Source organism: Alosa sapidissima, chromosome 15 (assembly GCF_018492685.1).
Source record: "Alosa sapidissima isolate fAloSap1 chromosome 15, fAloSap1.pri, whole genome shotgun sequence".
Classification (NCBI taxonomy): Eukaryota; Metazoa; Chordata; class Actinopteri; order Clupeiformes; family Clupeidae; genus Alosa; species Alosa sapidissima.
The window spans coordinates 20,569,161-20,585,047 of record NC_055971.1 but is presented as its reverse complement, the minus strand read 5'-3'; the positions used below and the strand labels follow the sequence as shown (position 1 = coordinate 20,585,047).

Below are 15,887 nucleotides of genomic sequence, written 5' to 3'. Positions count from 1 at the left end.
GTGAATTTGCAACAGTATATTAAGTTTAAGCGAAGTCCTTCAACTACTAGTCACTTGTTAGCGCATAGCTGTATTGCCATAGCTACTCCCATCCACTTGTATAGCATTTTAAGCTAGCGTTATCTAGCTAGCTAGCTCAGTTCACATGACTAATTAAATTATTCATATCATGTCCTAAAGAATGATTCATTGGTATCATACATGATTATAGACAATAATACTGTGAACACAATTATGTTTATCCGTTCTTATTGCTTATTAAGAGAGAACGTTTATTTAGTGACGTAAGGTGACACTCCCACTTATGCAGACCGGAACTGTCCCGTTTTGCTCCCATAGTAACGAATTACGTTACTAGTAATCAAGGATCTTTGATCAAGGATCTTTGGCCAAAGCGTATGGGGAGTGACGTAGGCAAAGAGCTGAGTTGGATGTGGGCGGGGCTTGATGTCAAGCCTCGCCTTCCCGCTGGCTGCAGCGAGGTGTACTTGGAGGGTACTTTACGTCGACGTAAGCTACGCCGTGAGTCGGGGACAACAACAACAGCTAGTTCTAGAAATCAACCTGTTAAGATGCCATTAAGAACTGAGTCGTACGGTTACTTTACGAGAGGTTAATAAACGTCCAATAACACATTGACGTCATCTACATCTTATCATCCAGATTGGTAACGTTTGACGTTATATATTTGCTGGAAAGGTAGGCTACACAGGATTTTGGACTGAAACAACAGCTAGCCAGCCTGCTGCTAGCTAACTGGCTGACATGCATATAGATAAATGTCTTACAGCAGGTATCTGTAGTGGTGCTAGCTTCCAAATGATTGTCTTGAAAATGCAGTAGCATTTTATGTTAGTCGTGTCTAATTCCAACGTTTTGTCATCGGTTTGCTCATCTACCCAGGCAACTTGTACTTTCAATGTAATCATCCACTAGTGAGGGTAGCAGCTATATCGATTTAGATACAACCAGACAGCTTGCTGTCGTTGGTTAAGGTTTCTTGTTCTTGTTGGTAAATGACAGTTCGATATTTTGTGATTTTAACTTAGGCCTATAGATTAAAGTTAGTAAAGCAAACGGTTCAGGCTGTTACTGTGGTGAGGTAGTTCAATGAAGGGATGCTGATCTGTTGGAAATCTCGACACAAGCCTTCCTCTGGCTTTCTGTCGACTTGTTTTAAATGGGATTTTACATTACGGTCTCTGTACGTGCTGTTTACATTAGTCTTAAATATTAGCTGTTACGAGTTAGCAACAGAAACAAATAAGATAGTCCAAAAAGATGCGCAGTTTGATTTTACCTACAACGATGAAGTGAACACTGGCATCCAGACAATCTACGCTTTCAACCACACGGTCTCTCGAAACAAGGTAACGTTATGTGAATTACAATACATATTTGGACCATTCAAGTGATGTCTTCAAATGTAACACACAGTACGTATTTGTTGCTATTTCTTATCCAGACGGAAGGCGTAAGAGTGTGGGTGAATCTGCTGACAAATAATACAAAAAGCCCCATCCTTTTTGTTGTGAGGCAGAAGCAGGCTGTGTTGTCCTTTCAAGTCCCCCTAATCCTACGTGGCCTGTGAGTAATGTTACTGGATTTGTGTTGACTCTTCTCTATGCATGTAATAACACATTGATGAGGATTCCATATCATTAATGATTATGGTTATGGATTTGGCAGACGCCTTTGTCCAAAGCGACACATAAATACAAAACAACATAATATTTAAAATTGAACAGGGGACAGATTAGAATGTTGGTCAAATATAATAAGGAGAATAGTAATAATAAACAACAATATCAATTCAATCAATAGCCTAATAAAAATAAGCAATGAAAAAGAGGGGAAAGGCAATAATAAAACAATAATGTCCATTCAATCAATAATATAAAAACAATGACATGGTAAGACTACATTAAGGAGAATATCAATAATAAACAATAATGTCAAATTAATTAACAGCCTAATGAAAATAAAACAATATTATACAAACCATAACACATAAGCGCTTAAACAACTAATGTAATGTAAGGATATGTAGCACACTTATGGTATTTTGCTTAAACTATTTTGACACGTCCTTAAGCTGAAAGCAAATTCCTAGAGGGTGTCAACCTCACTTGTACATTATCAAAAGTCAAAGTCAAAGTCTGCTTTATTGCCAATTTCTTCACATGCCAACTATTATCAATAGTTCATAGCAGTTCATTCCTTTCCTCTTTTGCTGTCCACCACTAGACTGCAGCAAATAAGATAACTACTTTGTATATTACTCCAGAGTTTTCAAACTCCTTGCAATCTGTTGAGTTCTACTCTATGAGTAAATCTCAATGTCCCCCCCCCTTAAGGTCTAAGCCTTGAACCCTCAAAGACTAAACTGACCTCCGATGTTAAATGATTGGGTTTTTAGAGGCTGTAGGGCTTTACAAAATCTTGAATTTCCCCTAGGGATCAATAAAGTATCTATCTATCTATCTATCTATCATCAATCCTAATAACAAGGATTGGACCGCACCTGTGACCTATTGTTAAATTGACTACACCAAAAACGTGTTGCAAACTTTTCTGGCAGTTGGCTGGCTATTCCCTTGAGTAAAGTGAAGTTAAGGGAAAGGCACGAAAAGGGTGTGAGCGAGTCCTCATGCACTTCACAATGTCACAGTGGGACAGCCCTAAGCCCTCACCAAGTCAATGGGAACCCACATTAAAGTTTGTGAGGGGGGACATTGAGATGTATCGTCTGTGTGTGACCCCATTCTTTGTTTTTGCAGGTACCAGAGGAAATACCTGTACACCCAAGTGGGACGTACATTGTGTCAGCCACCTACACGTGCTCTCTCAGAGACCGAGTACTTTTATGTGGATGTGTCTACGCTCTCAAGTTCCACAATCAAGTACCAGTTCAGTGTCAGTCGTGTGGACAGTTTCACGTTGCAGTAAGTAGGAGATAACATAGGCCTAGATGTTAGCAATAATACAATGACCATTCAAAATTGGAATGAGCCCTTGTAATCTAAATGCTGAAGTGCCAATTCGTCTCCTGGAATAGAGGAGGAACTGAAGGCTCACATGTTTCTGTCTTCCTCCACTAGGACCGATCTGAAATTCAGCTTCACTGCAACTCCATCCCAACCTCAGGTAGGAACTCAATCAAGAAAGGTTTGATTGATGAGTGTAATTGACAAACATTAGAGAAGTGCACACTGGATATTTTGTATGGCTTGATGTCCACATCCAGTGCGTAGGAGAGTCATCCACCTCCCGTTAAAGTGGCACAGACATTTCTAGAATATTAAGGGTGTGTGGCAAGTCTGTGTGAATGGGTATGATACTTGATAGCACCGAGGGTGACTTGCCGCCTTCATATAAGCACAGTTTATGCCTTGACCAAACTGCTGATGCTTAAATATTAACACAGACCTGGTTAACAGCAGCCATTGCACAATCTAAAGTAAATAGAAGCTATTGTTTTTTTATAACCCCCTACAGTATTTCAAATATGACTTTCCTGATGGCGTGGACTCCGTTATTGTGAAAGTGAACTCGCAGACAAACTTCCCATGCTCAGTCATGTCCATCCAGGACATACAAGTAAGCAGTTCTGACCACTTCCACTTTTTTATTCACATGCACAGTCATGTGTCTCTGACCCTACTTTACATAATGATGTCAGTTCAGTTTGTGGAGCAGCGACACACTTTTCATAATCCGTTTGCCAATACCCTGTGCTCAACCTTGACAGTGTCCAGTCTACGATTTGGACAACAATGTTGCCTTCATTGGGATGTACCAGACAATGACCAAGACAGCAGCCATTACTGTACAGGTAATGAGTAAACATAATCAGTGCATACAGTATAAGCGTAAGTTCTCGACATCTATTCTGTCTTACTCTCTTATTGCTGTTAATGAGTAGAGATATTGCATTGGCCAAATTGTACATATTAATAGGATGTCTATGTTTTATTAAATTATTCAAAGAATAAAGTGCACTCAGCAAGTGGACAGTATTGTGTGTACAATCCATCCTCTGTTATGTGAAAATGAGTATTGCATTCAAATGATAACACCTGTTGATTCTGAGAATGAATGAGTTCTGACAAAGTTCTTCTATTTAACTAAATGTTTGTTTAATAAGAAGAATATGTATACATATTGCATTCCTATTTCTTACAGTCCATTTTTCTTTTTCTTTTAGAGAAAAGATTTCCCAAGCAACAGTTTTTATGTGGTTGTTGTGGTGAAGACTGAAGATGAGGCATGCGGGGGTCCTCTGAAGTACTACCCACTATTGCCAGGTGACTCACTCTGTTCACTGTCTGTTTATGACCCTTAAACACACTAAGTGGTTTAGTCAGAAATGATCATCTCCTATCAGTTGAAGCAGTAAACTTCATTCCAGTCAATGTAGATGAATGGGAGTTAAAGAACAAAATATGTGTCACATTATTCTTTATAGTGGTCATTGTTCCTTTAGACTAGAGGCTGCATTTTGAATACATTTAGTATTTCTTCCTGAATTTGGTTTACACAATTTGGATCCAAAACATTAAATATACCAAAGTATGCAAATGCTTCTAATTGAGCAAAATCGGTATCCATCCATACTAGGGGTGGCACGGTTCACAAAATCTACGGTTCGGTTCGTATCACGGTTTAGGGTCACGGTTTTCGGTTCGGTACGGTTCTTGTTGTTATTTTTTCTTTTAATCTTTCACACTCCAGAAACATATTTCAGCATATAGCTTAATCATCCACAATTAGGCTAGAGTAGGCCTATTTAAAGAATAGTTATCATGTAATAATGCACAAACTGAATTTGACTTCACATAAAGCACATTATTGTCTGAGGAAACGTTAAGCTACAGTTGAGATTTTGATACAGCAAGAGGGAAGACATTGATAATTTCAACAATCTTTTCATTTATTTGGCATAAAAGGCAGAATGTGTACTATTGCCATCTGCAGGAACGTATGCCCCTTTTTGGCACACAAAGAAAGAAAGTGTAACTCTTGCAGCTTAAATTAAATTCTTAAATTAAAGTGCAGTATTTGGAAACATAAAGTTCTTATCTAAAGTAAAAGTGCCACTGTAATATTTTAAATATTAAAAAACATGCTGGCTAGTGGCTATCAATAAATGCAATCCATCGGTGGTGAGAGCTACGTGGGCCGTGTCGGACAATTCTTTGACAAGTTTTTCTCGTGTCTCGTCGTATAGTTTTGGAACTACAGCGGTGCCGAAGTGTCGGCGGGAGGGAATGTTGTAGCGGGGCTCGAGTATTTTCATCAACTGACGAAATCCTTCACCCTCAATCACACTATATGGCATCATATCTTTTGCAATAAACATCCCGATTGCTTTCGTTATGGCCATTGCCCTGGCCGAGTTATCACTGAGAGGCTGCTTAAATGCTGAGGACAGAAGTTGTTGGGTAGCCTGCGGCTCTTTCTTCCTTAAATTGTCTACAGACACATTGGGGTGACGTCTTTTCATATGACCTAGCATGTTCGAAGTGTTGCCAAGAGCATACTGAACACGTGTTGCACAATGTTTGCACACAGTCGCAGTCTTTTCTGTCGTCTTAACTCCTCTATCATCATAGGTAACCTCAAATCCGAAATGTTCCCACATACCAGACCTATAAGAGGCTGGCGCATCCTGCAACTCCCGGCAGTCTTTGTCTCTCGCACTTGCCATTTCTAAAGACTCCAGTCGCGCGCAGCACTCAAAACTATACTCCTACTCTTGCGCGAAAGAGAAACACATTGTCACATGGGAATCAATTGCGCATGCCATAACTAGCCTGAACCGTAGGACCGTACGACGAACACACACTCCGAACCGTGACATGCCAGCCGCACGGTTCGGAGCATTTTTCAAAAACCGTGCCATCCCTAATCCATACATTGTAACATGTCTAAAATTTCCCTCAGGATAAATAAAGAATCTATCTACATTACAAAGAATACCCCCTGTATAGCTGCTGTTATGAAATGCTGATGTCTGTCTGTAATCCTATTTCAGATCAATTGATGGATCCTGGAAACCGGAGTAAAACTCTTGATGTAGTTGTTTCCCCGGCTATAAAATGTAAGTTACATTGTTACTGCTGGTTATTTCTTGTAAGTACTAGACCTTAATTTGTAATTTGCAGTTCAAACATGCTTGGTTTTTCACACTCCTTTTCCTGTAGCGGAGGTGTATGTCATGGGGATGCTCTTCTGCCTGGGCATCTTCCTCTCATTTTACGTGCTCACCTTCCTGATGGCCTGTGTGGAAAGTAAGAGGTAAGCAGAATAACAGCAACCACGTGACATGTCACTAAGAAACAGTAAGAGTCAAGTCCATACAACCACATGACACAACAGATAAACAGTAAGAGTCAAGTCCATACTTGTTTTTGGGGTAGATGTCTACTGAATAAACTCCAGACATGGTACTGTATTTTATAAGTGTCAGTAGGCCTATGAAATGTCTCAGAAATGTAGCGTATATATGCCATAGCAGGCCCTTATTTTGATGAAAGACTAATGTTCAAACATTAGACTTAAGTCCTAAGTCTTTAAGTATATTAAGTAAGCATCATAGCTATCCTTGTGTAATGACTAATGCTTATGATATTGTTACCTTGTTGCCTGATAGGTCATTACGTTTTATTGATTTTACATTTTATAAAACCAGTGTTGTTTGGTTAGGTGCTTCAGTAACTCACCTTTATGGAGAGAATGATTCACTTTCCAATGTGTACAGTACATGACCTCTACCATATCCAAATGAAAATCCAGCTGTTATGTGTAGTTCTACCAGGATAGAATGAAGATGTAATTAGATAAAGTGACCAACTGAGAGAAATTGTTGTGTTTATTTTTCTGTGCTTTGCTGGTGTTTTTTTTTTGCAGAGGTCACCATAAGAGGGAGTGCCACCCAGATATGTCACCTGCAGAGACAGGTAAGCTTCAGGAACCTGGCACAGAGAACGCATGTCAACATAGACAAGTATTAGCTTCTGTAGAGGAACTGTAATCTTAATTAGCCATAGGCAATAGGCAAATAATGATATTGTGTCTATCTGAGTGGCATAATTTTAGAACTCCACATGGTTGAAGGGTCAGAAACCAAATTTTATGTAAAATAGCAAATGCTCTTCTGCTTAATACTCTTAACATTTACATTATTGTTGATTGTGAAATTAAATTTACTTTCCACTCTTTTTGTTTCTCTTCTGAAATCCCTTTGTTTCTCAACTCAGCCTCTCTGTTGGGTAAGCATCTTGTTGCAATATTTCTGATAAGTCACTGATAAGTGACTCTCCTTTAGCTGTAATGTGCACACATCAGGTACCAATAGTCAAAGTGCATTTCACGTTGCTTAGCTTGAATCTGTCATATTCATATAAAGCGTGTAAATGTATATACCGGCATTTTTTTAACCGGCATTAGTCACACGTTTCTAAGAGGAAACTCTCCAAACACAAAGGAATGTTTAAACTAGGAGAAACACGCAACACCATATCTCATTAAACAGTGAATCAGTGCTGTTGGACAGATTTTCTCCATCAATCAATAGCTTATCAGGTGACTTGCAGTGGGGACTTTAGCAGGAGAAGGCTAAATATACAGACATTGAAGCAGGATGTTTAGTAAAAGATCATTTTCCTTTTCACTTGTTTAACTGTGTTATGCGGCTCAGCCTTGCACCTGCCCGGACTTGAACCCGCTGCTTGCACCATTGCAAGTGTCTTACGAATGAGTTGACATTTTTATTCAAAATTAAGAGACCACTGAAAATTTGAATATGACCGTCAACTCATTCAAATGTCACTCAGCAATTGTAGGATGACATCGGAAAAATGTGCAGTGGTTTCTAAATTTTTTCCAGAGCTGCAACGTTAGGTGCTAGCATTTTTACTAGGATGTCTCTTAAAGCTTCAGAGAGGGTCTTTTTACTTAACATACATACTGCATGCATGCATTGTTTTGGGTTACAGGTTTTTACATTCACAAACTAGTGTCTTTTATCTGTTTCTTTGCTATACTGTCTCTAATAATGCATTTTCCAATGCTGATTTGATAATGTGCATTACATAATGCATAGGCAATCATAATTGACTGAATTTAAATGAACTAATATACATAAGAAAACTAACATTTATTAAGTAAAGTAAACCATAAAACTACAAAGTGTGCTCTCAAATTTTATGAAAATGATTTAGCATTTGAGCTGAAATAAAATTACAGTTAAATTAAGAGCAAGTAGAGATGTGAACAGATCCTGGAAAACATGGATATCTTGTCCTTCTTTGATGAATCAATCAAAGTTTGCAACCAATCAACCAACATTTGAGCAGTGTAAAACTAGGATAACATTGTGGTCAGTTGAGGAAAACAAACCATCATGTGCTTAACAATTCTCCAGTTTTTTGAATGCTTTTATAGTGTTAAACAGTCATTTTTATTGGAGTATGAATTATAACTTCTGTATTGTTCTAAGTGTTTTTCTGTCCTTTTGCAGGAAAAGGCCTGGTCACTCCCTTACCTTATGAGTACGGTTCAGTCGGTAAGTCATGTGTCGACATTATCCTCAATCTGAGAGCTATCTCCCATGAGAGCCATAGTCATGTGTGGAAATATCACATGGCATAAATCACCGACCTTACTCTAGCGTCTTGCATCTTTCTGTACACCCTTCCCTTAACTTCTGTTTTGTCTTTTCTCCTTCTTTCATTTAGCAGACAATGGAAGCTCTTTCAGCTCAGAGGCCATTACTGACAGTATAGCATCAGCTGAAGTTCACTATGGATACATGGGTATGGACAACAGAAGCACACAAATTTGCAATATATTTGAATCTCATTATTGAATGAGATAATATTATTGAGATAATATTATCCTTAATGTATATTTAGAATGGATTCAACAGTTATTAAAATCTTGTACGTGCTGCCACAAGAAAATTGCAAAAAAGGGTCATTGTTACAGTCATAGGAATTCCCTAGAATAGCACATTTTCATATCGATTCATTGTAATCAGTTGGTATTGAGTGAGCGTGCCATTGAAGATTCTAGGCTTTTAAATTAATTTGTGTCACTATAATCATATTGATTTGGCCACCAAAATCTGTCTCCATGCGTTATTCCAACTATGTTGTTGTCCATCACCATGTCTCTCCATTAGAACGGTCTTTGGAGAGTGTTGGCTGCAGTCGACAGGATTCTCTCAGTTCTGTTGAAGAAGACGATTATGACACATTGGCAGACATTGACTATGATAAGAACATTGTCCGCACTAAGGTATGTTGATGCCATTTTGATGTTATATTCAGGAAAGCTTTCACATTTTTTCATATCTTACATGTCATTCAAATGTCTTTTAATTAATGCTACTGAAATTCGTTTGCCCTTTCTGTCGCAGAAATACCTTTGTGTATCAGATCTGGCTCGCAAAGATAAGAGGATCCTAAGCAAAAAGTACCAGATCTACTTCTGGTGAGTGGTAACAAAAGGTGGTAATTTTGCTATAATGTCCAGTATGCACTGTATCTGGAGAGAGACCCAGTTACCACAGAATCCAAGGCCTTTCAGTTTTTGGCCAGGTTCTTTATTTACTCATAGGGAAGCAATGAAATGAGATCTGACCTGCTTCTCCATTTCACATCTTAGAAATGGCCTTCCTCTTGTCTCAGCCCAAGTTGAATTTAAGTTCAACTCAAGGGGCTCTATTATGATGGTCAAAAGTGCGGCGCAAAGTGTATTCTCATCACGACGCAAAGCGACGATGAAGTTAGTTTCACTTTGCCTATGAGTTCAAATAATAGAGGAGTGCAGATGCGTGTAGGCTATACTCTGCTAGGTTTTTAATAAAGCATGGTTTAGTGGAATACCTGTTCAATTTGGTCTTGCATGCAAGCAGATTCCTTCAAATACGCCGGTGACCATAGATAGATACATAGATAAATACTTTATTGATCCCCAAGGGGAAATTCAAGAAATAAATGCTGCTTGCTGTTAAAGGGAATGACAGATGTCACTCTCATTGGTTTAAAGGATGTCACCTTATTTCTACTAAGAGTGGTTTGGAGAAACAGGTGAGATCTCAATAAACGCTGATTTGTTTCTACTCAGAAATAATGTTTTTCAGGACAAGACATTTTCCTTGGCGTTTTACCCACGTCAATAGCTCCACAACTCCTTTTCAACTCTGTCTGAGGAGCCCTGTTTAGAGCACTCTGTTTGTGTAGCTGTTCCTTTACGAACACAAGCATAATGCACAATGGCTTTGCATCAACATTTTAGTAACAGGTTGCAGGATAAAAGCAATTTTTTGCACTTTCGTTCTTCAGTCACAAACGGAGATGTGGTCCAGATAGGAACAATTTTGGTGGTTTTATTCAACAAGCTTCTCTGCTTGAGGTCATGGAAGTTCTGAATGGCTTGTTACATTGTTATCCATCCCAGATACCCCAAAACATGCATTAAAGCACTGAAAAAGTATTTATTTTTTCATAGTATGGGACCTTTTATTTACCATTTCATAAATATGCAATTGGAAAATATGTTCACTGGTAGGAAATAGACCAGAGATTGTACAGTATGTTCTTCGTTATTGTAACTGCATGTTTAGAACATGCACATATCAATATCATCAATATGTCCATAATGTTTAGCGCTATGATTCCAGTAATAGTGTGGGTATTAATTTCATATACAACAAAACCTTGAGCTTCAGTTTTGGGAGGCCTTAATTGATGTGAAATGATGCCTTGTTATTTGTAATATGATCAGTTAGGGAATGATGGTGAGGTAACAAGTGGATGTTTTTTCTTCACAGGAACATTTCCACCATAGCTGTGTTCTATGCTCTACCTGTGATCCAGCTGGTCATCACATACCAGACGGTACTTCTGTCTCCTTGTTTTGTAACATATTTAAGAACACTACACTCGTCATATCTTACAGTGGTGAATTTAGTGGTTAATTTAAATACTTATATGGTGTAGTCCTTGCAGTATATACATAAATAATTAATGTGTAACAGGAGGTTTACACATAGATTTTACTCCTCATCAGTAATCAGATTGTTACATTGCAGAACCCCTTGCAAGGACATTTGATAAGGGCTTAGAATAGAGAGACCTTATTCTCTCTTTGGCCTGAGAAAGTAGGTGTTATAATTAGACTGGATTAGGCTGACTGCCCCAGCCTGAGCTCAGGCTCCTCATCGATCTCCATCAGACCGAAACAATGTGAAAACAGTTTTGCAGTAAAACTGATGTGTGTCAAACAACACTAATGCTAAATAGTTTTTTTTTTTTTACATATACATTTATACATTTACATTTATATATATATTAACAGGTTGTGAACGTGACAGGAAATCAAGACATCTGTTACTACAACTTCCTGTGTGCACACCCATTGGGAGCACTCAGGTTTGTTTATTTACATAAGTTGTTAACCCCTCGTTCCCTGTTGTTTGGTAGGGCTTTTGCTAAATAAAACATTTTTTTCTTGAAATCCAGACCAGGAAACCTGTATTATGTACTACAAGAGACTTCGACACTGAAAAATGTATTAGATATATTTTCTTTTCACAAAGCACTGCTTCACTTGTCTCTTAGAAAATGTTACATGTTTATTAAATATTAATGAAGCAGTTATGAAGCCCACTTGTTGATTTTAGTGCATTCAATTGTCATGCTGAGTTTATTTATTGAATTATTTTTAATTATTTTCATTTAGTTCCTTCAACAATATTCTGAGTAACGTTGGTTACGTGATGCTGGGGTTGCTCTTCCTCCTCATTGTGCTTCAGAGAGACATGAAACACAACCGCGCACTTGTACGGAATGACCTGGCTGCATTGGTGAGATGAATCTCAGCAAATCAGAGAGCAATATAATGTAGATTATCCCATGCATCACATGAAATATAACACATACATTATGCCGCTATGATTATATAAAGTATTAAATAGAACCTCTCTGTTTCTCTCTTTCTCTCTCTCTCTCTCTCTCTTTCTCAGGAATGTGGAATTCCGAAACACTTTGGTCTGTTTTATGCAATGGGCACAGCTCTGATGATGGAGGGGCTTCTCAGTGCCTGCTACCATGTCTGCCCCAACTACACAAACTTTCAGTTTGGTGAGATCATTATATTGAGTATGCGGTTTATGCTGAATGTCAGAAGGCTACACTGCTTATCGAGCGATAACGTTGATTTTGACACATAAATGGTAAAAATAATGATAAATAAGCATATGTAGGTATATAGACTATATTTGAATCAGTGTTATCCAGTAAATCAGTGTTGATGGTTGTAAAAAATATATCTTCATGCTTTTGTTCAAAACAATGACATGCTAACAATAAGATTGAATTTAAAAAGCAGGTTAACAGTATTACCAATCTGCCGATTGCTTAATTGCTGTCATAATCTACTTTATCGCTCGACAAGCTGATGCTTAGGGGTAGGGAAGTTCTTAATTGTGTTAACTGTCCATGTGCATGATTATTTAAGATGTGTTTTTCACTTTGCCCCAGTCAACTTCTAGTTTTGTTGTTGAAACATTTTGGAGTTGAAACATTTAGGAGCCACAACTGCTCAGACCAAAACGCTAGACCTTGTTACAGGACAGAAAACAGAGTGCTCTGCTATAACCTCGATCCACACACACATTTTTGTTTTGAGTTGGACACAACAGGTCATTGCAGGAATCACACTAGAAAGATCAAGGGGTTCTGTCTGAAATCAATTTCCCTTTCCTTCGTAGACACATCCTTTATGTACATGATTGCTGGACTCTGTATGCTGAAACTTTACCAAAAGAGACATCCAGACATCAATGCCAGTGCCTACACTGCCTATGCCTGCCTTGCGGCAGTCATCTTCTTCTCTGTGCTGGGTGTGGTAAGTGCAGCATTGATTTAACCTTCTAATCACCATCTGCATTAGGCGGGGATCACACTGGCCAGTGGCAAGCGGCAGGTTTCATATTGTTCTCTATGGTTTGGCAGCGGAACTGTGGCAGCGCTAGCGTTGAACAAGCTGATCATTGAACTTGATTCATCTTTCAAAGCGCAATGCTAGCGTAGTTTGTGTTACTTGGGAACGAGATAGAACTTATTATGGTGTGAGCGTTGTGTTACGCTTACCGCTGCCCCTTCGTTATTTCCAGTGTGATCCCCACCTTAATGTTGTCCCTTGGTAAAACAAGTATACTGTATGTCATGGGTAGATTATTCTGAAACTGATCGTGAATTAGTTTTGTTCACTGCCTGTGGTTGACAAGAAAATAAACAGCCAGCTTGTGTGGAATGAAATGATTTTTCTAAATATCAGTGGTCACTGCTGTGTGTGGAAGAATGTTTAAAGTGTGTTTTTGTGTTTCCTCGTAGGTGTTTGGAAAAGGGAACACTGTTTTCTGGATCGTCTTCTCGGTGATCCACATCCTGGCCACAATGCTCCTCAGTACTCAACTGTACTACATGGGCCGCTGGCGGCTTGGTGAGCTCTTTGTCATGATTTCCATAGCAGAGGCAGAATTGACATGGTCGTGCCCTCAGTGTTGGCCCATACACATGACTGTTGGTTTTAAAAGGGTGTATCAAACATTATATTTACAATATATTTTCAGGAAAATAAACAATATATAGGTCATTACACTGTTTTATTTTATTTCCATCAATATGTATTCAGTCTAGGCTTAGCATGTAATGCTATTCTTTGGCTGTAACAGAACAGAAAATATTGTATATGAAAAGGCATTTTTTGTAAATCAATTGTGGATTACAGATTCTGGAGTTTTCCGTCGGATACTGCACATTGTCTACACAGACTGTATCAGAACATGCAGTGGTCCCATGTACATTGTGAGTAAGACACAAACATCAGACTGGTCATGTTTCTTGAAAAACAACTATGCGCATATATTGGTAAAACATTTCTCAGGAAATATTATAAACATGTGGGAGGTCAAGAAAACTTGTAGGAGATCAAAAATGATGCTTGATTATCCGTGAGTACACTTTAAAAAGTATTTGTGTCTGGTGTTTGTTTATCCTAGGACCGGATGGTGTTACTTGTCATGGGAAACATTGTTAACTGGTCCCTGTAAGTATACACTTCACTGCTATATAACAATTACATTTCCTATTGACTGTGTATATGGCATGGCTTTGTATCTAGACACAAATACTGTAAAGAATGAGAATGAAATAATATAAGATTACATTTAATGTTAAGATTTTAGTAGCATTTCATGCATGAATAGTTGCTTCAAATACTTTGTATTAGTGTAACAACAACATTTCAGTAGAGAACAGAATCAGATATCCAGTAACCCCTTCAAATGCTCTTCAGGGCTGCATATGGTCTGATTGAGAGGCCCAGTGACTTTGCTTCATATCTACTAGCCATTGCCATCTGCAATCTTCTGCTGTACTTTGCCTTTTACATCATTATGAAGGTGAGTATACAATTCTGTGCATTTTTAACGGTGACTTACCCTTTTTTTTTTTTTTTTTAGATTAGATTCAACTTAATTGTCATTGTGCATAGTATAAGTACAATGTTACAATGTTTTTTAAATTATTTGTTTGTGTGTGTGTGTGTGTGTGTGTGTAGCTCCGCAGTGGTGAGCGAATCCAGTGCCTGGCCCTGGTGTGTATCCTCTTCACAGCAGTGGTTTGGGGCTTTGCACTGTTCTTCTTTTTCCAAGGACTCAGCACGTGGCAGGTCAGTACTGAACATGGCCATACCCGGCAGCATTTTAACTACATTAATGTCAGCTATGTAGTATGGAAAATATTGCATATAAACACTTAAATTGTTGTGTATTAAATCTAGAAGTAATTTAACCAGTCTGTTGTCATGGATACATGCAAAACATAAAAGACTCACACGACCAACCAACTGTATTCATCAGTGTGGTCACTAGTTTATGCTCCGTCTTGCTGTAGAAAACTCCTGCTGAGTCTCGTGAGCACAACCGAGAGTGCATCCTGCTCTCATTCTTTGATGATCATGACATCTGGCATTTCCTCTCCTCCATCGCCATGTTTGGCTCCTTCCTGGTGAGTCATCTGTAGTTGCTCAAATGCTGTGCCAACCTGACCCATCTCTTAGAGCCTTTATCCTGACAACAACTTTCAACTTCTCCCTACAGGTTCTGCTGACTATGGATGACGATCTTGACAACGTACAGAGAGACAAAATCTATGTGTTTTAATCCATGGACTAACTCTCACCTGTGCCAGTCAGTCGTTTGCATGGGCGCAAACCTAATTGCACGTAACTGCGAAGAAAGAACGACCGACGGTTTTCACACAACGCGTTTGTGCCCCGGCCAAGTGGATGGTTTCAGTGTGCCAATTAATAAATGTTAAATCATCACATCCCTGCACATTTCAATCATGCCATTGAGACTACTGTCATTGCTGTCTGTATAACTGCAATCAGGATGTTTGTTTTTTACGTGTTTGTGATTGAGAGGGAATATGTGTCTTGCCAAATCAGTGGCCTTTAATGTTTTGAGTCCTTCCTGTGGTCAAGCTCCCATACTGTACTATTGCTGAATTGATCTTACAAGAATTGATTGTATATCAGTAAATCATGAACATGCTTGTGATGAGCAGCTGTTGCACTATTTAGAAAGGTTACACCTTTAATAATGGGATAAAGTATCTTTTGTTTTGTGTTATGACTTGTATTATGTTCTCTTACGGTTTTACAATAAAATGATTAACAGACAAGAAAATAAATTATTATTGAATGTGTGAAAAGTCAAAATATATGGCTGTTTCATTTAGATTAGACACAATGCATATTAGTATTCTAACCACACATCAGAGTACATCAGAGACACCAAATGTACCTGG

At 38.5% G+C, this 15,887-nt stretch overlaps 1 protein-coding gene across 4 annotated transcripts; it reads left to right on the top strand.

The window, feature by feature from the left end:
* Positions 1–450: 450 nt before the first annotated feature.
* On the top strand, positions 451–15,777 carry sidt2 (SID1 transmembrane family, member 2). Of its 4 annotated transcripts, none has more exons than XM_042063040.1 (27): positions 452–1,370; positions 1,466–1,587; positions 2,781–2,945; positions 3,102–3,147; positions 3,499–3,600; positions 3,752–3,835; positions 4,208–4,307; positions 6,038–6,103; positions 6,207–6,300; positions 6,913–6,962; positions 7,263–7,274; positions 8,525–8,569; positions 8,745–8,819; positions 9,188–9,303; positions 9,425–9,498; positions 10,841–10,907; positions 11,368–11,441; positions 11,752–11,875; positions 12,035–12,152; positions 12,782–12,918; positions 13,407–13,515; positions 13,804–13,880; positions 14,075–14,121; positions 14,371–14,476; positions 14,635–14,745; positions 14,970–15,083; positions 15,176–15,777. In XM_042063040.1, exons 1-27 carry the CDS (start codon positions 1,119–1,121, stop codon positions 15,236–15,238), a joined length of 2,550 nt encoding a protein of 849 aa, XP_041918974.1. In that variant the 5' UTR covers positions 452–1,118; the 3' UTR covers positions 15,239–15,777. The 4 variants fall into 4 exon arrangements, with proteins under 4 accessions (XP_041918976.1, XP_041918974.1, XP_041918975.1 ...); XM_042063039.1 differs by having other exon boundaries at positions 453–1,370; positions 8,742–8,819; XM_042063042.1 differs by lacking the exon at positions 7,263–7,274 and having other exon boundaries at positions 451–1,370.
* Positions 15,778–15,887: the final 110 nt, after the last annotated feature.

What these genes read in the sequence shown, in the direction of transcription:
- sidt2 (XM_042063039.1), top strand. Translation starts at nt 1,119, where the DNA reads ATGCTGATCTGTTGGAAATCTCGACACAAGCCTTCCTCTGGCTTTCTG. An exon ending in CATGGGCCGCTGGCGGCTTG is followed by an intron (nt 13,516 to 13,803) that starts GTGAGCTCTTTG and finishes TGTGGATTACAG; the next exon opens with ATTCTGGAGTTTTCCGTCGG. An exon ending in CCATGTTTGGCTCCTTCCTG is followed by an intron (nt 15,084 to 15,175) that starts GTGAGTCATCTG and finishes TTCTCCCTACAG; the next exon opens with GTTCTGCTGACTATGGATGA.